Source organism: Lissotriton vulgaris, unplaced genomic scaffold (genome assembly GCF_964263255.1).
Source record: "Lissotriton vulgaris unplaced genomic scaffold, aLisVul1.2 SCAFFOLD_1525, whole genome shotgun sequence".
NCBI lineage: Eukaryota > Metazoa > Chordata > Amphibia > Caudata > Salamandridae > Lissotriton > Lissotriton vulgaris.
This window is the reverse complement of record NW_028255009.1, coordinates 393,943-421,475: the sequence shown is the minus strand read 5'-3', so window position 1 is coordinate 421,475 and position 27,533 is coordinate 393,943. Positions and strand designations below refer to the sequence as shown.

At 45.4% G+C, this 27,533-nt stretch overlaps 1 protein-coding gene across 1 annotated transcript in view; it reads left to right on the top strand.

The window, feature by feature from the left end:
- The window catches only part of LOC147659350 (serine/threonine-protein kinase Nek5-like), a 94,729-nt gene that overhangs the window by 17,102 nt on the left and 50,094 nt on the right, over positions 1–27,533 (top strand). Inside the window, exon 3 of the mRNA XM_086951822.1 lies at positions 10,805–10,871. Within this exon, the coding sequence (XP_086807948.1) occupies positions 10,805–10,871 (67 nt within the window). The remainder of the gene's footprint in view (positions 1–10,804; positions 10,872–27,533) is intronic.

Below are 27,533 nucleotides of genomic sequence, written 5' to 3'. Positions count from 1 at the left end.
TATACCATAGCTCCAGGGCTGCCCTCAAAACCTTCAACCGCACCCTTTCGAAAAACCTTGGTGACCCAAACTTGTACAAAAAGGCTTTTTTTATTGCATTCAATTGAAAATTATTGCATCAAGCCCATATTTTTTGAGTGTATTCAGGCAAGCTCTTGATTGAAAAAAAGTTGTTCTATGTTTCAGCACCAATCTATTCCCCATAACCATGATGCAATTGAGGAAGCTGCTTCTGATCTCCAACATCTAACGATGTCTCATTTCGCGATCATTACACCCACACCTAGTAGGGTCAGCCCTCCCCTTGGGACTCCAACCTCATCCATAATTCCCAACTGAATTATTTTGGGAGAGAAGGCGAATGGCCGCCCCAACACCAGTGATATTGTGATGTGTGCTAGTAATGCGTAATTTCAGGGTATTGCCCTATGCTATGAAGGAAATCACCTTCAACTATAGGGCATCTTGTACAAGTTTGGGGACTGAGACAAGACCCTCTTAATAAGTACTTTGTTAGTAAGGTATGTCCTGTGTAAATATTTGCTTGTACCAGGCTCAGTCTGGCTGATATTACAAACTCTTGGGGTGCATCACAGCATCTCTACAATCAGCCTCATCCACACGCCCAGGTCTTTCTCACATCATGTTCTGTAATCAGGCAGGACAGATGGGGAATTAGAAATGAGAGAGCAATATGCTTTCAAAATGCCACTCCTGTATATAAATGTATCTCAAAAGGGCTGCCTTCTTGTTGCATTAGCATCTGTGATCAATGGGCTTCCAAAGCGTGTCTCAATTGCAAATATGTGAACAATTGTGATGCATGAAGTTCATATTCACCCTCTCATGTGTCGAAGTATTTAGTGTGATCTCCCTCTAATATATCTCTCAAGATATTTCCCAGTCCGGTCCCATGACTTAAACCCTTGCAGTCGTACTGCATGTGTCAAGTATGTTCCATTCCAGAGTCGTGTTTGTTTGGTAAATCTACCCTCATAGCTCATCCATTGGAGACCTTTAAGCTCCATTGAACAGGAATCTTGGTTCTTAGAGGAAGTGACCCTGGAATTTGGCACCCGTGTAAGAGTTTCATCATGTCTGTTTCTTCTAGTAGATCTCGTTCTGCCTGAAGTGCAGGCTCACGTTCGTCACTAAACAACCACTCGTAATTGGTGAGCCCAGTATTGAAGGCGCATTTCTGCCATGCCCAAATCCCTTTCAAACATTGAGTGAGTACATTCATTTAATACAATCCAAGAAGGGTTTATTTGCCCAAAGAAAACCAATTGTGTTTGTACAAAATCTCTTCTGTATCTATTAAGGGTAATTTTGAAAAATATAAGGACCCTGAGATTAGAACCATTTTCTATAGGGCGCCCCTGCTTAGTACAGTAATGGGAAGTGTATTTCAATTCAATGTGTCTGGTTGTGTCTCTTCCCACAGGGGTGATATTTAATGCCCAGCATTGCAGGGGGCCGCATGCAAAGACTCACCACACCATCGGGCAGCCGTGAGGGAAACAGCAGTGATTTTGGCAGATAGGGAGCGCCGGGAGACTCCCTGAACTCTGACCCTGTTGCTTCCACGTCATCGGGCAGCCGTGAGGGGAACGGCACTACATCCCCCAGAAGCCTCGGGGGCGGCGGCGCACCTGTGACGGGTGCAGAGCGCCAGGAGGCGCTACTTAACATCTCGCGCCCTCTCGCCCCGCGAGTCGCGCCCGTGGGAACGCCCGGGGCTAAGCCCGGGCAAAGGGCGGGCCGTCTGTGGCCGTCAGGGGCAGGAAGAGGCAGGGCCAGAGACCCTGTGCAAATTATCCGGTGACCCTCATCTCCCCGGTAAAGTGACTGGAAGTGCTTAAGGACTAATTGTAACTGCTGCGCCATTAACATTGGGTGTTGAGTCCATTGGCTTAGTTTGCGAATAGGTTAGCTCTCATTAAAGTATACTTGTATTCATGCCGGGGTCAAAGAAGGACAAGGCTATTGTGGGGGCTGGCTCCATTGACAACTTTTTAGTAAAAATGGTAAATAAGATCAATAATGATAGAAGGGCTTCCCTGGGTAGAAGTAATCTTTCAGATCAGGAGGGTCCTTCCCCACCCCCGGAGGTTCTTTCAGTGACTGACATTGTCACCGATATCGGACCCGAGGTAGTCAACGCAGTGGAAGCACTGATTCACTGGGCTCCAGATATAGAAGTCCTTGACAAGTCTCTCTCGGATTCGGAGGAGGAGGTGGTACCTGCCCACACACACACTAGACCCGTTAGAACTTGCAGGAAGCAGCAAAGCAAAAGGGGGGGAAGGCACACTTATAAAAGAAGGGTAGATACCCATCTGCCAGACAACCACACCTCCCCTGAGTCAACTGCGACCTTGGAGGGTAAGAACGAGGCAAATATAATCCTGAGCCCAGATCAGTTTGGCTTGTTAATTCGTACCTTAGAAGCCAAATTCGAATCAAAACTAGCGGAATCTCTCCAACCTCTAGTGTGCAAGCTGGATAATGTTACCGCAGAGGTAAAAAGACTAGGAGGATTGTTAGCGAAACAGTTAGCCAACATAGATAAGGTTAACACCCCACCCCCCTCTACTAGAATAGACCCCCCTGAGAGTGGTGGGAAGAAGGTAGCCAAGGTGGATTAAAAAACGCATGCCTCACAACAGTCTACCAGAGTTGACCTAGAATCCCCCGGTCCTTCTGTTCCACCCCCACTCCCACCAGTTAGGTCAGTAGTACACCCAAAGCCAGGGCCTGTTACCAATCCGATTGCCGCCCCAAGTAGGAGAAGCAATTTTATGAATCTCCCCCCGGATTGTGCCCCCTATGTAATTGTATTGGCAAACGTCCCGCCTCAAAACTCGCTTTCGGTTGAGTCACCTGAGTAGTCACATGATTCCCTCAAAAATAAAGTTGTATCTTGGTTGAGCTCAAATTGTGGTTTTCCCACAAAATATGCAAAAGAAATTATCACAACGAGGAGGGCAAATTGGATTGGTCCCACACGCAAAACCAGTAGCGGTGATTGCGTGATAGTAAATTTTAAATATCCTCAACATGTGGCCACAGTCCTGCTAAGGGCAGCCTCGATGACTAACGATGACAACAGCATCTGTGTGCGTCCTTTGGGATATTTTTATAATCATCTTACAGGAGCCCCCACCCCTAGCCTAGGATTGAGTCCCTTTACACCGTTTGGGTCTCGCTCCAATTGTCTAAGTCAGGGACTAGGTAGGGAGAACTTCTTTAGATTTGGACCTCACATCGCAACACATAACAGGTTTGACGCACTCTCAGGACTTGAGATGTGCGATTGACGGGGGGCCGGAGAGGGTATGGTTGATGAAGCTATAGTGGACCCTGCCCCTATGGCTCCTGTACCTTCTTCTGCTAACTATGGATATAAACCGGTAATGGGTACCCCTGACAAGGGGGATAAGGTCAGGCTGTTAAGTTGGAATATTGCCGGTCTACGGTCCAAGAGAGGAGACCCCAACTGGATAAACTTTGTAAAGCTATATGACATTGTCACCATGCAGGAGACTTGGGATATGGAATGCGATTTTTGGTTAGATGGCTTTACTTCATTTTTTGTACCTGCTTTGCCCTCTCCAGCTGGAAGGAATAGAGGGGGGCTTTTGATGTTGGTCTCGGTGAATGTAAAGGGTAAAATTATAAAGGTTGATTGCGCCACACATAATTTCCTTGTTATAGAGGTATCCTTGGTTGATGGCAGCAAAATACTCTTCGTAAACTGTTATAACTCACCACATGGCTACCCTGCTAATGAGCATTTAGTGTGGCTAACAGATTTTTTAAGTGCCTATAAGGAAAAGCAAACCACTTATTGTCATTTTATTTTGTTGGGTGATTTTAATGTACGTTTGTGTTCAAATTGTGACCTAATCGATCCAGATGGCCCTGACAGTATTCCCCCCCCGCATTTTGAACATAGCCAGAAGGGGGAGGTTCTTGAAAACCTACTAGCTAGTAATGATCTGTATGAGGCAGAGTTTTATGATAAAAGTTCACGTGTAGCTACATATACTGGAAGGGACTGTGAATCGATAATTGATTACATTTTTCTATCGTTAGGTCTTCTTAAATATGTGATTTTATATAATGCTTTACCCATGCCATCGAGTGATCACAACCCCGTGGGGATGGAGTTAGCTAATGGTTTCTCTCTACTAAATTCTTCTGTTACTCCACAGGCTGTATTACCAGTTAAAGCTAAAGATCAGGGGAGGAGGATAAAATAGGGACAGGTAGTTCCAGATGATTTTTTCCTTAACATAACGTCAATGGCTGCAGAAGATTTAAATATTTGTGTCAATCCTCTCTCTAAGGGTGAGGAGGTTTTAACTTCCTTTGAAGGTATCTGTCGGTTAGTGGCCATGAATTTAACAGCTAAAGGCCAGGGAGATAAAAATAGACCGGTAATGGGCTGGTTTGATAATAACTGCAGTAAAGCCCATAACCTCCTTAAAAAAGCACTTAACGCTCGTCCGAGGGATAAAGTCTTAGTGGTGCAGCTCAGAAAGGATTATTCCAGGGCAATCCAAGCACGTAAAAATTAATTAAAGTGTGAAGCTTGGGCCGAGCTCATGGACAAGGCTACCTTAAAAAATAGTGCCAAGTTTTGGTCAATTATTAATACCCCATTGTTCTCTTGTGACCAAAATGCGGTGTTGGAACTTAACATCCCTGAGGAAGACTGGCTTAGCCATTTTGAAAAAATCTACGGTAGTAACATGGAGCAGGAATCTTTTGAGGTCCCTGCGTCCGAACTCCCCTTGGCGCCAGTTAGATTTGATACAGTTGAAGTCATTAAAGCAATCGAGAGTACCGCGGGTCGAAAGGCCCCGGGCCCTGATGGGGTTCCCTCTGATATGTTTAAGGCAAACTCTTTGTACTGGGCTGATATTTTAACTAAAGTTTTTAATGCCTCAGCCATTGTGGGATTTCTTAAATCTTGGTCCAGAGCTATTATAATCCCCGTGTTTAAAAAAGGCCAGCGGGGAGACCCAAGATGCTATCATTGTTGGACTCCTCTATTAAAATCTTAGGGAAGGTTGTCCTGGCTAGAATAACATCTTGGGCAAATGGGAATAATATTCTGACAGATGTTCAATACGGCTTTAGAGCGGGGAGGAGCACGGAGGACCAATGCCTCAATCTTCACCTCATAATATCCAAGTACACAAGGGCAAAAAGGGGATCCATATTCCAAGGCTTCATGGACCTATCCACAGCCTTTGATCTAGTTAATAGATCAAGGCTGTGGACTATGCTTTTGAAAATGGGCCTTGACTGCTCATTGGTGCCTTTCCTGGCGGAGTTGCATAAAGATCTGTATGCCGCCATAAGGATGACAACAGAGGGGAAATGCACAGCGAGTTTTAGGTCCTACAGAGGGGTGCGCCAAGGCTGTATTTTGGCCCCCATGTTATTCACGTTATACGTGAATTTATTGGAGGCTAACATAACAGCTGTCACTCAGGATATTCCGTGCATGGGGGGTACGCCAATTCCGGTGCTCCTCTATGCCGATGACGTGGTGCTGATAGCCAGGACCCCGATTGCCCTGCAAAAGCTGCTTGATTCCTTTGGAACTTTTATGTCCAGTCTAGATTTGGTGATTAACAGTGGCAAATCCCATACAATGTCAGTGGGTTGCTCTAAAAGTAAAGATAAAACCTTTTTCTGTGGCAGTGAGGTTATCTCTAGCGTAAAGGTCTTCACCTACTTGGGTGTAGTATTTGATCAAAGGGGTACTTGGATACCACAGCTAACATCCAAAGCGAATGCGGTGAGAAGTTCTTCCTCCGCAGTTTTGGGGTTCGCTAAAAGACTAGGGGGGAAACCCACAGAGGCGATCCTGGCTATTTACAAAGCCAAGACAGTCTCCATTGCAAGATATGGGGCTGCAATTTGGGGGTTTGTAAAACCTGACCGCATCCAAACGGAGGAAAACAAATTCTTGCGGTCATTGCTTGGCCTACCTCAGTCAACAGCGACATACTCCCTACACCTTGAGCTAGGACTGGGATACATCACAGACATGTTAAAACTAGCACCCATCCTGTTATGGATTAAGCTCTGGCTAAATCCGAACCTTAGTCTTAATCATAAGATCATAAAAGATTGTCTCAAACTAGATCACATGAGGGATATTCAGTGGTTGTCCTATGTAGAGACCTTGGCTGTGAAACTAGGACGCCCTGAGATTTTTGCTAGACCAGAATCCCTGTGTAAAGCAGATCTAGTGTGGGTGAAGATTAACTTCACTAGGCTCTGTGTTGCCGAGCGTGAAGCGGATGAGCTAGGTAAACCCTCAGTGAGGGCACATGTAATGGTAACCACATCTCCTGAGTTGGCTCCTTATTTGTCAGTGGTGACAAACTTTTTCCATAGATGGTTACTGACAAAAATTCAGTTTCAATCAAATCCATATGGTTCTTTGGGATGTGAAAGGTTGGTGTAGGCTTGAGGATTCTACTCCATGTAAATGTGATGACCAGTCCGCCCAGGACACTGCGCACTTTTTGTTTTTTTGCCCCTGGTATTCCGAACCCCGGAATCGGTTTGTAAAACCAATGCTGAAAGAGATGAGATTTTCTCAGTATAAGCCCGCATTGCTATTTCTGCAAATGATGGAAACCCCCGTAATTATGTACTGTATCGCCAGTTTTCTGGCTGCATCTGTAAGAATCAGGAGATCAAGATTGGACTCTTAACGCTGAAAGCTAACTATTCTGTATCATGTATTTAAATAATGGATTGTTGGGCTCGAATGGAAATGGAATTGTGTAATTGTCTTTTTATAACGGGTTTTAATTGCCATTATGACTGAAATTGTCTTAATTGACTTTTAAACATGTTTTAAATAGTTTTATAAATATCTAGTATACTTTTATGATTTTAATTAATCGAATAAAGTGGTTTTGACTTGACTTGACTTGACTTGCAGGGGTCCGAAACGAAGTGTATTCCAAGGTATTTGAAGTTAGATGTTCGGACAGCAAATTAAGTACACCACTCATAAGTTGTGTGGTACCTGGGTGGATTTTAAGAAACGCACGCTGAAAACAAAATTGCACAGATGTTTCTAGGAGACATACCAGGCTATCCATATTCACTACTGGAGCAGCGCAATTTTAGTTCCATCCTTACTCGTCACAAAAGCGCAATATATACGTACAGATTGCAGCATATACTCTGTGTCTAACTTTATTGATAATAAGTATTCAAATGTACTACTGAAATGCTTTCCCTGGAGAACACTAGTGATTCTTAAACATGTGTTTGTTAACGTTTGACCTAACCGTGAAGAAGTGTAATTCTTCTACATATTTGCACTTATGTCTCAAGTTATGTTGCATTTATTTAAATGTGCTTTTCCGGTGTAACCATGACTCAATTTCCTAAGTTACATTTTTACTGTTGCACTTATTTTGAAGTAAAACATGCATATATAATCATGTATTCAAAGTTCACATTTAGTGCTTAACTAAACCTACTTGACGAGGCCTACATTTCGAAATGTATTTTTCTGTTTGCCTTTACGTTCTCTACTCTGCCAATGCGGTTTCAAGGCTCTGTTAGTTAGAGAAAAGTGTATTATGTATCAGTGATAGGGGGGTCTGAGAGAGAAAATATTGGCAGAGATGTGGAGAGCTAAATTGGCTTAGGACGCCTCCTATTCATCATGTATCCGGAACGGTGTGATACTCAAGGTCGTTGTGAGTGTCCAGGTTTCATTGAATGGGAAAATCTGGATTTGTTGCCATCACAGGGTAAAGTTCACCACCATTGGTCCCTGGATGGATGGTGTGAGGACCGGGTGGCTGAGTATGCATCTGTGTGTTTTAATTAACATATACACATATATGTTAGTCTTTAGAGCAGATCCTTTGGACCTTGGGAGTTACAGACCTCTCTGCTTGCCCTATGCTTGCGAGTGTAAGGCTATATGCTAAACACTGGATTCCCTTTAGAGGATTTCTTCTGAAACCCACACTTTGCTTCCACCTTCCTGCATTTCTAAATTCCCAGCTGAACTTTTCTTATGGACCCTTTTGTGGTTAGATATAAGGCTTAGGCTTCTTCTTTAGAAATATTCATGTTTAGCAGAGTTTATCAGAGGAACACCGAATTGCATTCTTTCTGTATCTGGATTATTCTGACTGCAGTCTTTATTGGCCTTCTGTTGTCAAGCCAGAATCCGTTTTGGCGCTTTAACCCCTTGCGTGCTGATGACAGAATGGTTCCGTCATCAGCATCGGTTGAGCTGTGCTGATGACGGAACCGTTCCGTCATGACTCCGCCCGCGCAAGGCGGAGTCAGCACAGGCGGAAAATACGCCCGCACGCAAGGGGTTAATATACTTGTTGTAAAGCTCCACGTTCATAATATTTACTCTGCCTATTTACTGGATTGATTATTTGGGTGTAATGAACTCACTTAACCATAGCCAACGATTCCTGCTCCTTATTGTGTGGCCAAATGGGCTACACAAATTTTAAATTGTTTTATTGCATGCTAATCTCTTTGCCTCGTTGTCAACCATAACTGGCTATTGCATGGAAATGTGAACCGCGTTCTAATGCGCCATCACCTTACTCAGAAATGCTATCTGATTATGGTTTTTGATTATATTCTGCCTCTTACCATTTTAGCTCTTCTTTTTTCATTATGCTGGTTAGATTCCACACCTAGAAATGAGATGGTAAGCTAAAAGAAACTCATTGCCTGGGGCCATATAACTGAATGTTTTAAGCATTTCTGCTATGTGTGTAACAAATAACATTTTAAGGCAAATAATACAGGAGCGTGGGATGGCAAAAAAGGACCTGAAGAAGGAGCTCGGAGCAAGGTCTAGCATTTTGTGGAGCTACCACGGTTAGCTTCATGTTCAGTGAGGACAGCAAGAAATGTCGACTGAATGACCTTCAGGCTGCTTTGGGCAGATTGGCTAGGTATTAGATTATAGATTCTGTGTGATGCACAATTTAGAGCACAGTCTCTAGGTCCTATTCCACTAAATATACTAATGAGAGTTATGTAAACCTCCAACCTCCACCATATCTAATAAACTGCTTAAATAAAGGCACTCAGAATACATATCTTAGGCTCACATTAATGTTAACACCTTATTGAAGGTCAGTCCTGGATGGCATCTTTATAAAGGGACCTGCCAGCTCTGTGACAGTAGGAGTGAAAGCCTACCACACATTTTGTGTTTATGCCGCGTGCCTGGTGCACATACCCTCAGCTCAACTTTTGAAGTCCTCTTGAACAATCTTTTACCCAAGCTATTGTTTAGGGTTATCATGTATTTTGATTATGCAATACAGCTACCAAAAAAGGTAGAGACCTCTTCCACTATATAATGAATGTTTTCTGCCCGAAACCTATCAATGTGAATGACTATGTGTGTGCATTTATTGTGGTTTATTATTTTAAATGTTGCCTTTCTAACACTTATTGTACAATGTTGTCATTTATTTATTCATGTATTATCTGCTAGTAAATAGCTGTGCTATCATACATTTTCACATGAACTTTAAATCGTAAGTGAATTATTATTTTGTAATGATTTGTATTAATAATTCCATAAAAGATTATGGCAAAGTGTGAAGCAAGCTGTTTTCACATTTGTTGCTTTTTTACGTGATATTAGGTATCGAAAATACAGGAAAGTTGATACTAGGTATCATGCTGTGTCAGTTTGTTCAATGTTCTTCCTTACATAAGCATAACTCATAGCACAAAAAAGTATGCACTATTTATTTTAGTTAAAAATAGTAATGGACAAAGAAATCTCTATTAGACATATAAAATGCAGAATATATATTGTATGTTCATTTCCTCTAGTTGTTCACATATTTGCATATCTCTATGTAGCATGTCATGGGGCACAATGTATTTGCTTCATTCTACCACAGTTTATGTACCAGCGCATAGTTTCTTTAATATGGCTTCAGGACTGGAAGTGGTATACATGACTAGTCCCTGCCACAGTTTTAGGCTGACTGGTGTCTTAAATATGTGAAAAGCCAAAGCAGCAGTATATAACTTCATTAGAACGTGGTAAATGGTTGTTTGTGACTGTAACTGGAAGGGTGTATGCTGATTTTGCCTTTAAATGTAGCAACATTTGATAAAATTCCTAAAGTAAACACCAAAACATGACAAAATAACACAATACAGATCAACATTACACAAATAAAACACAACAGAGCACAATATAATAAGACAGTCAAAATAGAATGCAACACAGCATGCAAAGTGAATGACACCAAGGCAGTGCATGAATGTAGTACAAAAACATTACCACCACAATAAATATGCACAAATGTTCTTGTCAAGTAGTACCACATCCCGAAATCTTATTCATAATACATTGGTAAAAAGTGTTTACACTAAGCATTGTTTTATTTACTACCAAGGACATGAGTTAGAGCCTTCCAAAAATGTGTTGTGATCCGACCCCACGAGTCCTATTCTGAAACAAAACTGAATCCAAAATGTTGGTAGAGATTATTGCAGCCATTGGGTGATGACTGGTGAGGGTGAACTGGACAACGCTGGGTGAAGAAATGTACAAGCCTGGTGGCAATTACAGAGAAATCAGCAAAGTTCTTTTTAGTAGTACTAATTGGAAGGCATGATTCTATAGAGGCTAAACTGTAAATGATATTGATTATATGGCTAATTCTGCAGCCCCAATGCCGGTTGGCTGCCACTTTGAAATAAAATGGTTTATTACAAACATATTAAAATATTCTCCATACAGGTGTGCAGATTATCTCCAGAGACGGTGGGAAGCGCACCAGTATAAAATGAAAGTTGAAAAGCAGCTGGTAAGTAAACACTGAATGGCAGAGAAATGGTGAGCCCAACATGCTATTCGATTCCAGGGCCTGAAGAGATTAATTATGTAAATTGGTCAGTGTATTGATCTATTGTTTTCAAATTTGTACTCTGCCATTGTGTATTTAACACTTTCTAAGAGCTGCTCCCGTAATAGAAAAGTGGTCCCTCTGGCTATGTATTTTGTGCACACTGAACTATCAAAAATGGTGTTGTTTCCAGCAGAGATGCTTCCTGGACTGTGAGAGTGTTACTCCAGTCGAGTTGGAAAACACTCTCTTTTTGATACTTACACATGTCCAGTTTTATGTTGTGTAAGCCAACCATGATTTTCCTTCCATACAACCACTGACCTACATTCAGGACTAAGCAAGTAAGGGGTGAGTAGAGGTAATGTAGTCATACATATAACCACCCTTTTGATGCTCTTCTGCACCTTAAAAATATCTAGGCTCTTGTCATTCTTCTGTCCACCCAACTGCCTCTCCATTTCCATTTGTTCTAATCAGTTTATTGTCATTTTGGTTATGCATTTCTCATGTCCCCAACTTCCTCTCCATACCCCTATCTACGAGGAAATATTTGCAAGCCTGACCTGTCTTACTGCCACCCACCATGTGCCTCTCTTTGGTTCATTCCCTCCACACTCACCCACAAACAATGATACATACCCACCTATCATACCGTTCCCCTCCTTCTACGTTCTCCTTTTCTCCTTCCTGAAGCAGAGAGTGAATCTGATACAGCAGAACGGTGAGCGCCACTGCACACCACACCAGCTCTACCACAATGACAGAGCAGCTACCCGGCTACCCGGCGTTAGCTCCTTTCCCCTGCTACTCTTGGATCTCTCATTCCCAGCAGCAACAGGGGAAGAGAGAATTGGAGATAGTGCAGCAGCACCCCACCTCACCTCTCCCCTAACCTTTGAAAATCCACAGGATGAATGGTAACCTTACAGCAGGCAGCGAGCATCTGCCTTCCCTCCCGTTCCTTCAGTCTTTGGTGACCTGAGCACACATGAGGATAGATGACAGTACAGCCCCTGCCCCTGGTCCATATCCCCAGAGTGAGTTGACTTCTTAGTCTGTTGTGACTGCAGCAAGCCTTAACCCACTCAGGTCTAAGACGATATGGGGTTAGGGATGGCATCCCTATGACACGATGGCATTTGAGAAGCAACTTGATTGTCAACTGCAGTGATGTCACCTTGATTAAGTCTCAACATTAAGTGAAAACCCAAGATGAAATACCAAAACATTTCTATGCATTTTTGGGCAAGGTGTAGTGAGTTGATATTGTCTTGTATCAAAACGTGCCTTGTACCAGTGACCTTTTATCCCTAATAAAAGATCCTATCGTAAGTCAGAAAGATCTTACCGTCTCGCCAAATGCCTGTTGCAGCCAATTCCCAAATCACAAAGACGGAGTATGAAATGCGCGTCCACAAATTTTTCCTATTCGAACTGCCTTATATAAATAGTTTGAGATCACAGTTGTGTCAATATAAATCATTGAACTACAGCTGCACATGCAAATCTTTGAACAAATGATTGAACAGATATCAACACCGGGCGTGGTGCGGCATCCAAGTCACAAAGAGGCAGTTGTCCCTTTTGGACAGCTTCAATCTTATAAATGGTGGCAGGCGGACTCGGGGGTATATGACAGTGGCGTATCAAACCATTGCATCAATCAATCAATCAATCCATCAATCAATCAGTATTTGTAGAGCATGGATATCACTAGCGAGGGTATCCAGGCACTGACCTGCTGGACTTAGTTGAAGAGCGAGGTCTTGAGTCTCTAACTGAAATCTGACAGCAAGGGTGGGGTGGACAACATACAGGTGGCATTAAGATTAATAAAAAAAAGTCACTTACCTTGCAGACTTGCCACACGACGTCCTTCTTGCTCAGGTGTCTTCGCTCCTGGAAGCTCCGGACCAGGAAACTTTACTCTCCAATCCTTGCACGTCTCTCAGCATGAGAGAAGCATCAGGATTGGAGGGAGCGGCCTCTTGCAGCCCTCCTAAGAGCACTGGAGGCCTGCATTTTCTCTAACCTAGCTTTCTATGACAGCTAGGTTAGAGAAGTTTAAAATGCGCATGTCTTTCCTCCACGACGCAAGACGGTTAGACAAAGAGGCATGCACACTTTAAACATAAGTGCAGCGCTCCCTGCTGCCACTTGGCAGCACTGGCCCCGCCCTGTTCTGACACTGGTTTCAGGACGGGTTGCTTCAAAATAAAATGGTAATAAATAAACTTTATTACCATTTTATTTTTGAGCTGCCATGGGGCATTTGTTTTTAGGAGCAAGGGACGCTCCTCTGCTCTCATGGAGGAGCTGCTCCTGATAAATACACAAATTGTGGGCTTTAGGTTGGTGAAAAGTCCCAATGAAAACGGGACTCGCAGGTAAGTGCTTCAGGGTTTATTGAACGAGATACATCAATGTGACCGGCAGAGATAACAACCAGCCAGCTACTGCCAGGACCACCCCCAATATTCTCATTACATCTGAGCAATGGATGGCAGGGTGGCTCACGCGCCCACATTCTAGACACAGAACCCAACACAAAAATAGTGATGTAAGGAGCGTCTAGTCCACAAAAAATCACCAATCAAATATTGAAGTCCGTGTCAGATTTTTTCTTTTTAATTTCTTTTTTCATCAAAAGTTATTTCTTTACAGTTCGAAGCAAGAAAATTTCAAAATCCAAATTCCAACATAAATGTTCATCAATCCAATGCAATGATTATTTCATCCAGATCAATAGTTTAACACAAAAAGAACAGCCTTAGTTCAAGAACAGCCTACACGTTTTGTCCTCCTTAGGACATCATCAGGGCTGTAAAGTAAAGAACAAAAAAATCCCAATCCAGTTCTTAGCATATCAGCAAATAACTATTTATCATTCCATGAGAACAATATTATAATAATAATATTAAACCATTTTTGGATACCCATAATCATCCTGCCCACATAACATTCTATACTGAAATCGTGTAATACATTATCCACCCACTATGTCAACATATCCCCCATGCTCATCCAAATCACATGATATTCAAACAATACACCCTTCGATCCAAAATGAAGATACCTCATCAAACTATACAGCTTATAAATGCTGGTATTGCATCCTTCTTCACTTTGCACAATAATGTATTCTTCACCCTAATCAAGTACAACTAATCCAATTCCAACCCAAGTAATACCTTATCAATATTATCCTTCTGTTTTATTGCTTTTCAAAACCGGAACCCCTATATAGTAAAAGAGCTGCCCTGTTACCAATAACAATTATGCGAACGATGATGTGGTTCAAATAACCTCATATCTATCCTACAGTTATAAACTGGAATTCATCCCTAATCAATATTCCTTTGTTCCAATCATTCCGATCCCATACTTTAGTTCAAGAACAGCCCAAGTCCTAATTCCAATTAGTCAAACACAAATAATCATAATTCTCACAATTTAAATCCTAATTATTCATACTCCTGGCTCCGTGATTAAGTGTCCTGAACTCTTATTCCAACATAAGTCTGCCATAATATAACATAATAAGAAGAACACTCGCATCAGAATACTGTTTCTAAGATAGTAACAGTGTTCACCTGTGAAATATATTCAAACCCCTTTATCTAATTCTCACCTCAGTCTCCAAAATGTCCACTTCCTAAGTTGAAGCGTCGCTGACAGCAGATCCTGATAAATCTGCTGTAAACTCAAACCCGCGCCATTCCTTCTTTTTAAACACTCCAACCACCAATCCCGTTTGCGCGTTTCCATTCCCTATTAACAACACAACTTTTTCCAATGCGGTCCGCTATGGCAGCGTTCAATCAGGATTTCTCTTGTCCTGAAATACCAATATTGTCCATTCATACACTCTATTTTTCAAACACCTGGTTCCCATTCTGGTCCTCTACCTTCTTTCAGCTCCTCACTGTTCTTTCCTACCGGAAACACTTCTTTGTCCAATCATAATTCACCACCACATTATTTACAATTCGGGTGAAAACAGGCATCCCATGAGAGCCTTTTCCTAACAATCAGCTTCTTGCCGATCCACATATTAAATACCATCTAACAACTCAAAGCTATACGGTCTCGATCCTTATATAATGATTCAGGAACCTGTGTATATATTATGTTCCTAATGACCCGTTACTCTTTAAAACTTTTCAATATTACCAACGATCACTGCCAATTATCACGACTCGTTCAGAACCGAATATTGCACTTTTTTTATTAACATAAAGTCCCCACAACCTTCAAACTTAGTCTTTAAAATGGCCCAATTTAAGCTAAACGTATATACATTATTGCTATTAATACAATCTGTAATCTATCTTAGACCCGAATATATGACTACCCTGCCTACATCAGGGAAAAACTGTATCTACATTCCGACTCTCAAAGGTTCCTAGCCCCACCAGTCACACCCTGTCAATTTATGTTATATGTGTGTAAAATATCAATATAATCAATTTCTGGTGATACCACTCAAAAACGTATATCACTTCTAAACGGTTCCGATGCTGAGTACTACGTAAACATGTTAATTTCCAATTGAAGCATGTCAATTATTCCCTAATTATTACCCAAAGTGCACCTCTCTTCTCTCCAACATCAACTACAGTCCCCATATGTTATACAATCATCCAACCACTTTACTTGTATGATTTACATTAAATCAAAAAAAATACCCCAGAATACTCATTAGATCATCATAAGGATATCACTCCATTCATAAAGCATCATTACCATATATCCGTCAATATATGTACTAATGATTTCACTATAGAAAATAATGAGGCTCCGTGTCACTGTTCAAACCTTTAGTCACAGTCCTACACCTACTTATCCATCTGGCTTCCTGCTGCCTGATACTCAGTTCCCAATCCCCCTCTCTTTTTCTAGGAATAATCCTTTGGATACCATGGAACATTATGTTATCCTGCATGCTATGTTTTTCTCTAATATGCTGATGTAATGGTTATCTACCATCATGATTGGTAATAGCACGCTTATGTTCTTGTATTCTCAATTTGAACATGCGTTTAGTGCTACCAATGTACACTTTTTTACATTCACATACAATAGCATAAATTACCCCAATACTGTTACAATTGATAAACTCCTTGATAACATATCTTCGATTGGTGTTATATGAAACATCCTTTGTTCTATTAATTCCTAAACCACAAAGGCTACATGTTCCACAGACATAGAATCCATTTGGAGGCTTAGGTAGCCAATTGGAGTCACCTGTTTTTATGGGCTCTATATAGTTCCCGGTAACCATTTCCTTAATTGTCGGACTTCTTTTAAAAATCACCCCTGGTTTGTCACTTATCAAATTCATCAAACCTGGTACACCGTTCAACAATTTCCAATTACCCAAAGCTTTAAAGATGTTATCCTTCTGTGCACAATATTTAGTTACAAATGCCAGTCGTGCTTTGGAGGAGTCTTTACGATTTTGTTCCAGGGTAGATTGTCTCCTAACATTCATTACTCTCTCCCTGGCTTTTATTAAATCTTTGTTCCTATAGCCCCTCTGTTGAAGCCTTAATTGAAATTGATCTAATTCAGTCGTAAAATCATCATCCTTACTGCAGTTCCTGCTTATTCTGATCATTTCCCCAAAGGGGATTCCTCTAATGACTGACACCGGATGGGCACTATCTGCTCTTAGTATGGAATTAGTAGCAGTACTTTTTCTATATAGTTTACTCTTAATCATGTCCCCATCCACGAGCAATTCTACGCCCAAAAAATCTATTCTTTTGGCATTCTGATTCATAATGAAAGCATCATTAAAATCATTAATGTTCACGTAATCAAAATATTCCATCAGTTCAATTTGAGTACCCTTCCATATCATTAAAATGTCGTCAATGAAACAAACCCAAAATAAGATATGATCTGTCCATTTGGATGCTCCTCGGCTCCAGTCATGCTGCCTCTGAAACCAACCCATAAATAGGTTCCATCAGATCGCCTGATCTGATGGAACCATTCATCTTCGTAAAGAAAAAATGTATTAGTTAAAATCAACATACTCATTTCCACTAACATTTTTGAATGGTCCCTAACACTCGCACTATGGCTTCCCAAAAAATGATTCAAAGCCTGTATTCCTTTCTCATTGTCTATGCATGTATACAATCCTACTACATCTAGTGTAACTAGAATCAGCCCTTCCTCCCATTTACCATCTTGCAACTTATTCAAGACGTCCATAGTATCCCTTATGTAGTATGGTAAATTAACTACTAAAGGTTTTAAGAAAGAATCTACAAATTCCGACAAATGTTCCGTTACATAGACTATTGGTCTCCCTGGAGGGTTCGTTCTAGATTTATGCACTTTAGGCAAGATGTAGATCAAAGGATATGTAGGATTGGCCACATTTAGGTACTTGTATTCTGCTTCATCAAGTAAACCTTCTTCATTCCATGTAAATAATTTCTCAGTAATCCGTCTAGACGCCTCTCTTATAGGATTCCCTTGAATCTTCACATAGCATGTAGTATCATCTAATTGCCGTTGTCGGCTTCTCGAATCACTATCCCGTCATCAGATATCAAATCCCTTAATGCCACTCGCTCTTCTCGTGTCAAATTGATATTCCACCCTTTACGTCCTCGATCCTCTAATTTATGAAATTTTTCCAAGGTTTTTTCAACATACAAATCAATTGCAGCACACTGTATACCCTGAGGTGTGAATTTACATTTTGGTCTTAAACCACTTGAACAACTATAATCAGTTGAGATATTCAGCATAGTGGCTACATAATCCACTCCCAAACCCTCACCCTCAGTTATTGACATCAGCAAGTGAACATCTTGTAGTTCAAGAATTAGTCATCTCAGAACACCTAAAAATAGATCTCACATTCATTGGTTAGGTCTCGGCATCGAGACCTATTGTTATGGAGTTCGCTCTGAAGGGACCTAGAGCTGTGAACACGCCGACCAGGGTCCGTGAACGCGCACACACACAGGCAGGCATGGCCGTGCACACACAGACACACACAGAAACAGACACACGCACGCACACACACACCCCATCCCTCTCTGCCCACTCCCTCTCTGCCGCCCCCCCTCTACCCACACTCACCGGGCTCTTTCCCTCTGCAGTTGGTCAGTCATGGCAGCAGGCAAACTCGTGTCTTCTCCGGCGATCCTTCAGCTGATGTGCACGCCCACGCTGCGTCACGTGCGCGCCCACCACGCTGTTTTCACGTTTGTTGATCCTCAGCTTGTTATATACTTTGGCTATGGACAATTAGACCACCGTTTTGCTCCGTCAATCATGTTTTCTTGGGCTGCGGTGTCTACAAGGCAAGGGGGCAGTGCACTGCACATGGATTTATCCTCGTCACGCCAATCGGTATTGTTTAATTTTATTTCTTTCGATCAGCATGTTTTTTTGTAATCTCTGGGAGAGCCGACGCATTGGACTTGAACCCCATTCCACAGTGTCAAAGTCTGGACACGGAGTGAAAGAACGTGGCTGTGCAAGCTACCACTGGACCCACTATACTCAGTTACCATGAGGTGGCGATATCTGCCACTCACTTTCCTCACTGCACCTTTGTGTTAGCCACGATGATCATAATCATTTCTATCCACTTTCATAATAGGCTTGTATTTTCAAAGATATCCTCTAATACTGAAAAAAAATTAGGGCAATACATATCTATACAGCAGAGTACGTAAACACAAAATGTCATGACATTTTGCACACTGTTGCAGGTCCGCTGTAGTCAAGGAGATTGTCTTCTGAGAAGTGTTTACATCCTCAAAATGACTTTCCAGTGTAGAGGACCATTGGTGCACCTGCTTATCTGGCAATATGCATAAGGATTACTACCTATCTCACTAATATTTTATCTTCGTAAATAGTTTGTTCACAGTACATTGTAAATTGTTTTCACATCATGGGAGCTCTAAAAATTGAATTCTGTTCATCGCTTCTAAATGAGGCGCTTTTTGGCATTCTTCGACAATGCTTTCAAACTAATTTCTGCTACTGCGGTAGATGGATGGCACTCCGGAGAATATTGTGTTGATCGGTATAGCTCTATAAGCCGTGCGCGCCCCTGGTGACCCTCCCGCCCGACCCCAGGTCTTCCCAGTAGAACGGCGCTCACTTCATCCCTCTGTGAGGCAGAAGGTGAGTGTGAGTGCAGAGTGCGCAGAGTGCGAAGTAGTGAGTGCAGAGTGAGTGTGCAGAGTGAGTGTGCAGAGTGAGTGTGCAGAGTGCAGAGTAGTGAGTGCAGAGTAGTGAGTGCAGAGTAGTGAGTGCAGAGTAGTGAGTGCAGAGTAGTGAGTGTGCAGAGTAGTGAGTGTGCAGAGTAGTGAGTGTGCAGAGTAGTGAGTGTGCAGAGTAGTGAGTGTGTAGAGTAGTGAGTGCAGGGTAGTGAGTGCAGGGTAGTGAGTGCAGAGTAGTGAGTGCAGAGTAGTGAGTGTGCAGAGTAGTGAGTGTGCAGAGTAGTGAGTGTGTAGAGTAGTGAGTGTGTAGAGTAGTGAGTGTGTAGAGTAGTGAGTGTGTAGAGTAGTGAGTGCAGGGTAGTGAGTGCAGAGTAGTGAGTGCAGAGTAGTGAGTGCAGAGTAGTGAGTGCAGAGTAGTGAGTGCAGAGTAGTGAGTGCAGAGTAGTGAGTGCAGAGTAGTGAGCGCAGAGTAGTGAGTGCAGAGTGCAGAGTAGTGAGTGCAGAGTGCAGAGTAGTGAGTGCAGAGTAGTGAGTGCAGAGTAGTGAGTGCAGAGTAGTGAGTGCAGAGTAGTGAGTGCAGAGTGCAGAGTAGTGAGTGCAGAGTGCAGAGTAGTGAGTGCAGAGTGCAGAGTAGTGAGTGCAGAGTAGTGAGTGCAGAGAGTGCAGAGTAGTGAGTGCAGAGTGCAGAGTAGTGAGTGCAGAGTGCAAAGTAGTGAGTGCAGAGTGCAAAGTAGTGAGTGCAGAGTGCAGAGTAGTGAGTGCAGAGTAGTGAGTGCAGAGTAGTGAGTGCAGAGTAGTGAGTGCAGAGTAGTGAGTGCAGAGTGCAGAGTAGTGAGTGCAGAGTAGTGAGTGCAGAGTAGTGAGTGCAGAGTGCAGAGTAGTGAGTGCAGAGTGCAGAGTAGTGAGTGCAGAGTAGTGAGTGCAGAGTAGTGAGTGCAGAGTAGTGAGTGCAGAGTAGTGAGTGCAGAGTAGTGAGTGCAGAGTAGTGAGTGCAGAGTGCAGAGTAGTGAGTGCAGAGTGCAGAGTAGTGAGTGCAGAGTAGTGAGTGCAGAGTGCAGAGTAGTGAGTGCAGAGTGCAGAGTAGTGAGTGCAGAGTGCAGAGTAGTGAGTGCAAAGTAGTGAGTGCAGAGTGCAAAGTAGTGAGTGCAGAGTGCAGAGTAGTGAGTGCAGAGTGCAGAGTAGTGAGTGCAGAGTAGTGAGTGCAGAGTAGTGAGTGCAGAGTGCAGAGTAGTGAGTGCAGAGTAGTGAGTGCAGAGTAGTGAGTGCAGAGTGCAGAGTAGTGAGTGCAGAGTGCAGAGTAGTGAGTGCAGAGTGCAGAGTAGTGAGTGCAGAGTGCAGAGTAGTGAGTGCAGAGTGCAGAGTAGTGAGTGCAGAGTGCAGAGTAGTGAGTGCAGAGTAGTGAGTGCAGAGTGCAGAGTAGTGAGTGCAGAGTGCAGAGTAGTGAGTGCAGAGTGCAGAGTAGTGAGTGCAGAGTGCAGAGTAGTGAGTGCAGAGTGCAGAGTAGTGAGTGCAGAGTGCAGAGTAGTGAGTGCAGAGTGCAGAGTAGTGAGTGCAGAGTAGTGAGTGCAGAGTGCAGAGTAGTGAGTGCAGAGTGCAGAGTAGTGAGTGCAGAGTGCAGAATAGTGAGTGCAGAGTGCAGAATAGTGAGTGCAGAATAGTGAGTGCAGAATAGTGAGTGCCTAGTAGTGAGTGCAGAGTAGTGAGTGCAGAGTAGTGAGTGCAGAGTAGTGAGTGCAGAGTAGTGAGTGCAGAGTAGTGAGTGCAGAGTAGTGAGTGCAGAGTAGTGAGTGCAGAGTAGTGAGTGCAGAGTAGTGAGTGCAGAGTAGTGAGTGCAGAGTAGTGAGTGCAGAGTGCAGAGTAGTGAGTGCAGAGTGCAGAGTAGTGAGTGCAGAGTGCAGAGTAGTGAGTGCAGAGTGCAGAGTAGTGAGTGCAGAGTGCAGAGTAGTGAGTGCAGAGTAGTGAGTGCCTAGTAGTGAGTGCCTAGTAGTGAGTGCCTAGTAGTGAGTGCCTAGTAGTGAGTGCAGAGTAGTGAGTGCAGAGTAGTGAGTGCAGAGTAGTGAGTGCAGAGTAGTGAGTGCAGAGTAGTGAGTGCAGAGTAGTGAGTGCAGAGTAGTGAGTGCAGAGTAGTGAGTGCAGAATAGTGAGTGCCTAGTAGTGAGTGCCTAGTAGTGAGTGCCTAGTAGTGAGTGCAGAGTAGTGAGTGCAGAGTAGTGAGTGCAGAGTAGTGAGTGCAGAGTAGTGAGTGCAGAGTAGTGAGTGCAGAGTAGTGAGTGCAGAGTAGTGAGTGCAGAGTAGTGAGTGCAGAGTGCAGAGTAGTGAGTGCAGAGTGCAGAGTAGTGAGTGCAGAGTGCAGAGTAGTGAGTGCAGAGTGCAGAGTAGTGAGTGCAGAGTGCAGAGTAGTGAGTGCAGAGTGCAGAGTAGTGAGTGCAGAGTAGTGAGTGCAGAGTAGTGAGTGCAGAGTAGTGAGTGCAGAGTGCAGAGTAGTGAGTGCAGAGTAGTGAGTGCAGAGTGCAGAGTAGTGAGTGCAGAATAGTGAGTGCAGAATAGTGAGTGCCTAGTAGTGAGTGCCTAGTAGTGAGTGCCTAGTAGTGAGTGCCTAGTAGTGAGTGCCTAGTAGTGAGTGCAGAGTGCAGAGTAGTGAGTGCAGAGTGCAGAGTAGTGAGTGCAGAGTAGTGAGTGCAGAGTGCAGAGTAGTGAGTGCAGAGTTGTGAGTGCAGAGTGCAGAGTAGTGAGTGCAGAGTAGTGAGTGCAGAGTGCAGAGTAGTGAGTGCAGAGTAGTGAGTGCAGAGTAGTGAGTGCAGAGTAGTGAGTGCAGAGTGCAGAATAGTGAGTGCAGAATAGTGAGTGCAGAGTGCAGAATAGTGAGTGCAGAATAGTGAGTGCAGAATAGTGAGTGCCTAGTAGTGAGTGCCTAGTAGTGAGTGCCTAGTAGTGAGTGCCTAGTAGTGAGTGCAGAGTGCAGAGTAGTGAGTGCAGAGTAGTGAGTGCAGAGTGCAGAGTAGTGAGTGCAGAGTAGTGAGTGCAGAGTAGTGAGTGCAGAGTAGTGAGTGCAGAGTGCAGAATAGTGAGTGCAGAATAGTGAGTGCCTAGTAGTGAGTGCCTAGTAGTGAGTGCCTAGTAGTGAGTGCAGAGTAGTGAGTGCAGAGTAGTGAGTGCAGAGTAGTGAGTGCAGAGTAGTGAGTGCAGAGTAGTGAGTGCAGAGCAGTGAGTGCAGAGTAGTGAGTGCAGAGTAGTGAGTGCAGAGTAGTGAGTGCAGAGTAGTGAGTGCAGAGTAGTGAGTGCAGAGTAGTGAGTGCAGAGTAGTGAGTGCAGAGTAGTGAGTGCAGAGTGCAGAGTAGTGAGTAGTGAGTGCAGAGTGCAGAGTAGTGAGTGCAGAGTGCAGAGTAGTGAGTGCAGAGTAGGTAGTGCAGAGTAGTGAGTGCAGAGTGCAGAGTAGTGAGTGCAGAGTAGAGAGTGCAGAGTGCAGAGTAGAGAGTGCAGAGTAGTGAGTGCAGAGTGCAGAGTAGTGAGTGCAGAGTAGTGAGTGCAGAGTGCAGAGTAGTGAGTGCAGAGTAGTGAGTGCAGAGTAGTGAGTGCAGAGTAGTGAGTGCAGAGTAGTGAGTGCAGAGTAGTGAGTGCAGAGTGCAGAGTGCAGAGTAGTGAGTGCAGAGTGCAGAGTAGTGAGTGCAGAGTAGTGAGTGCAGAGTAGTGAGTGCAGAGTAGTGAGTGCAGAGTAGTGAGTGCAGAGTAGTGAGTGCAGAGTGCAAATTTGGGCCCACAGGAAAAACAAGAACAAAGGGTTTCTGAGGGTGGCTTGCTTTTGGAGTATTACTAGTAGGGAAATGGATGTTTATCTACAGAAATGGATGCAGAGTAGTGAGTGCAGAGTGCAGAGTGCAGAGTAGTGAGTGCAGAGTGCAGAGTAGTGAGTGCAGAGTGCAGAGTAGTGAGTGCAGAGTAGTGAGTGCAGAGTAGTGAGTGCAGAGTGCAGAGTAGTGAGTGCAGAGTAGTGAGTGCAGAGTAGTGAGTGCAGAGAGTGCAGAGTAGTGAGTGCAGAGTGCAAAGTAGTGAGTGCAAAGTAGTGAGTGCAGAGTAGTGAGTGCAGAGTAGTGAGTGCAGAGTAGTGAGTGCAGAGTAGTGAGTGCAGAGTAGTGAGTGCAGAGTGCAGAGTAGTGAGTGCAGAGTGCAGAGTAGTGAGTGCAGAGTGCAGAGTAGCGAGTGCAGAGTGCAGAGTAGTGAGTGCAGAGTGCAGAGTAGTGAGTGCAGAGTAGTGAGTGCAGAGTAGTGAGTGCAGAGTAGTGAGTGCAGAGTAGTGAGTGCAGAGAGTGCAGAGTAGTGAGTGCAGGGTGCAGAGTAGTGAGTGCAGAGTGCAGAGTAGTGAGTGCAGAGTGCAGAGTAGTGAGTGCAGAGTGCAGAGTAGTGAGTGCAGAGTGCAGAGTAGTGAGTGCAGAGTGCAGAGTAGTGAGTGCAGAGTAGTGAGTGCAGAGTAGTGAGTGCAGAGTAGTGAGTGCAGAGTAGTGAGTGCAGAGTGCAGAGTAGTGAGTGCAGAGTGCAAAGTAGTGAGTGCAGAGTGCAAAGTAGTGAGTGCAGAGTGCAGAGTAGTGAGTGCAGAGTAGTGAGTGCAGAGTAGTGAGTGCAGAGTAGTGAGTGCAGAGTAGTGAGTGCAGAGTGCAGAGTAGTGAGTGCAGAGTGCAGAGTAGTGAGTGCAGAGTGCAGAGTAGTGAGTGCAGAGTGCAGAGTAGTGAGTGCAGAGTAGTGAGTGCAGAGTAGTGAGTGCAGAGTAGTGAGTGCAGAGTAGTGAGTGCAGAGTAGTGAGTGCAGAGTAGTGAGTGCAGAGTAGTGAGTGCAGAGTGCAAAGTAGTGAGTGCAGAGTGCAAAGTAGTGAGTGCAGAGTGCAAAGTAGTGAGTGCAGAGTGCAAAGTACTGAGTGCAGAGTAGTGAGTGCAGAGTGCAGAGTAGTGAGTGTAGAGTGCAGAGTAGTGAGTGTAGAGTGCAGAGTAGTGAGTGTAGAGTGCAGAGTAGTGAGTGCAGAGTGCAGAACAGTGAGTGCAGAGTAGTGAGTGCAGAGTAGTGAGTGCAGAGTAGTGAGTGCAGAGTAGTGAGTGCATAGTGCAGAGTAGTGAGTGCATAGTGCAGAGTAGTGAGTGCAGAGTGCAAAGTAGTGAGTGCAGAGTGCAAAGTAGTGAGTGCAGAGTGCAGAGTAGTGAGTGCAGAGTAGTGAGTGCAGAGTAGTGAGTGCAGAGTAGTGAGTGCAGAGTAGTGAGTGCAGAGTAGTGAGTGCAGAGTAGTGAGTGCAGAGTGCAGAGTAGTGAGTGCAGAATAGTGAGTGCAGAGTGCAGAGTAGTGAGTGCAGAGTAGTGAGTGCAGAGTAGTGAGTGCAGAGTAGTGAGTGCAGAGTATTGAGTGCAGAGTGCAGAGTAGTGAGTGCAGAGTGCAGAGTAGTGAGTGCAGAGTGCAGAGTAGTGAGTGCAGAGTAGTGAGTGCAGAGTAGTGAGTGCAGAGTAGTGAGTGCAGAGTAGTGAGTGCAGAGTAGTGAGTGCAGAGTAGTGAGTGCAGAGTGCAGAGTGGTGAGTGCAGAGTGCAGAGTGCAGAGTAGTGAGTGCAGAGTGCAGAGTAGTGAGTGCAGAGTGCAGAGTAGTGAGTGCAGAGTGCAGAGTAGTGAGTGCAGAGTGCAGAGTAGTGAGTGCAGAGTGCAGAGTAGTGAGTGCAGAGTGCAGAGTAGTGAGTGCAGAGTAGTGAGTGCAGAGTAGTGAGTGCAGAGTAGTGAGTGCAGAGTAGTGAGTGCAGAGTAGTGAGTGCAGAGTAGTGAGTGCAGAGTAGTGAGTGCAGAGTAGTGAGTGCAGAGTGCAGAGTAGTGAGTGCAGAGTGCAGAGTAGTGAGTGCAGAGTGCAGAGTAGTGAGTGCAGAGTGCAGAGTAGTGAGTGCAAAGTAGTGAGTGCTGTTAGACGGACCGGGAGGGTCGGCCGAGATTACGGGGAGAGGTCTCCAGGGAGAGCCGTCTCCAACGACTGTACAGATAAGTAACTTCCCCCCCCACAGACGGACACCACACAAGATTGAAGGTTAACGAGACTTTATATGCACTTCTTAGGTTACGTTGATATAATACAAGGAGGTCTGGACTCAGGGGTCCCCTCGGTTCTGATCTCTGGTTGAGGAAAAGGGTAGCGGGACAGTCTTAGTTACCAAGGAGTTAAATAGCTCTCAATCCTCGAGCTCGGCGTGGTTGCTGATCGGGCCGTGGAGGAGCCAAGCAGGTCCCGAGATGGATGAAGGATGGTCGACGGGCCGTGGAGAAGCCAAGCAGGTCCCGATGAAGATGATGGTTACAACGGTCCGCGGCCTCGCCAGCAGATCCGGACGACGGTGAAGAATGAAGGTTACGACGGCTGTGGCAGCGCCAACAGGCAGGACGATGGTGCACAGGACAGAGCTACGGCAGCGCCAGTAGTCCGTCCAGGATGAGTTCCTCTTACGTCTCTCGACTCCAAGATACAACTGCCTTCCTGTTCTGGAGCTGCCCCAGTTATAGGGCTGGCGTGCTTTGATGTCCGGACCCTCGCACTTGGAGGTCGGGAGGTCCGGGATGAGGGAGTCCAGACACCCAGCAGGGGGGTGGAGCCAGCGCCCGGGGAGGCGATGGGCGAGCGGCACTGGCCGGGGGAGAACCATCGACACCTCTTTCTCCCATTGACTGGCCAAGTAGCTCGCTCACCTCCTGGGTGGAGGGTGGTGCCGGAATGTCTGAGGCCGGGCTAGGCCCAGGGTTGAGGTCGATCGGGGGCCAGGCGGCCTCGTGGCGAAGTGTCCAAGATGGCGGCCCGGGCTGGGCGCGTGGGTCGGTCGTGGATCGGACCCACGAGGTTATCATGCTCGGGGGCAGGTGTCCCTGAGGGGACGTAGGACGTGCAATGGTGGTGTGTGGTGCTTGTATGACTGGCTCGGGCTTGGTCGAGCCGGGGGAGAGCGGCCCGTCACGTGGCCTGTCCAACATGCGTCCCCCCCAGCTGAAGGCGGGGAGAGTTACCCATCCTCTTGGGGACTCTCTTCGTCGAGGCGGAAAAACCGGGACAGGCCATCCGCGTTGGCGTGGTCAGACCCAGGCCGGTGTTCAACGGTAAAGTCCATACCTTGCAAGGAGATGGACCAGCGTAGCAGTTTTGGGTTTTCCCCCCGCATATGCATCAACCACTGCAGGGGTCGGTGGTCAGTCTGCACCCGGAAGTGGGTGCCAAAAAGGTAGGGTCGGAGCTTCTTGAGGGCCCATACCACAGCGAAGGCTTCCCTCTCTATGGTGCTCCAGCGTTGCTCCCGTGGTAGGAGTCTCCGGCTGATGAAGGCCACCGGTTGATCAAGGCCTTCGGTGTTCACCTGGGACAGGACCGCCCCAATGCCCTGGTCGGAGGCGTCCGTCTGGACGATGAACTCCCGGCTGTAGTCTGGGGCCTGGAGTACAGGAGCGGAACACATGGCGGCCTTTAGCTGTTCGAAGGCCGCTTGACACTCTGGGGTCCAGTTCACCTTCTTGGGCTGATTTTTCGACGTGAGTTCGGTGAGAGGCCCCACGATGGTACCATAGTCTTTCACGAACCTTCGGTAGTAGCCCGTGAGGCCCAGGAAGGCTCGCACCTCAGTTTGAGTGTTAGGGGGTTGCCAGTTCTGGATGGCGGCAATTTTCAGTTGGAGAGGGGCCACTAGACCGCTTCCCACTTGGTGTCCGAGGTAGGTCACTGACCCTTGTCCAATTTGACATTTGCTGGCCTTGATCGTGAGGCCAGCTCGCTGAAGGGCTTGCAACACTGCTTGGAGGTGGTGGAGGTGCTCGGTCCAGTGGTGGCTGTACACCGCGATGTCGTCCAGGTAGGCGGCGCTGAACTCTTCGAGCCCCGCCAGGACCTGATTGACGAGCCGTTGGAAAGTCGCTGGGGCATTTTTCATGCCGAAGGGCATGACCGTGAAGTGATAGTGGCCATCGGGGGTGGAGAAGGCAGAACGTTCTTGTGCTCGGGGTGTGAGGCCGATCTGCCAATAGCCTGCCGTTAGATCAAAGATGCTGAGGTAGCGGGCAGCGCCCATTCGGTCGACCAGTTCATCTGCCCGGGGGATGGGGTGTGCGTCCGTTCTGGTGACTTCATTCAGGCCCCGGTAGTCGACACAGAACCGGAGTTCGGGTGTGGTTCCGGGGGCGGCTGCTTTGGGGACCAGTACGACCGGGCTGGCCCATGGACTGTCGGAGGGCTCGATGACCCCGAGCGTGAGCATCTTAGTTACTTCCGCCTGGATGCAGGCCCGTACCCGATCAGGTACGCGGTAGGCCCGGTGGCGGATAGGAGGGCTGTCTCCGGTGTCCACATCGTGCACACACCAGGAAGTGACACCTGGGGTGAGGGAGAACAGGCTGGCAAATCGTGATAGGAGGGCTTGGCACTCTTGG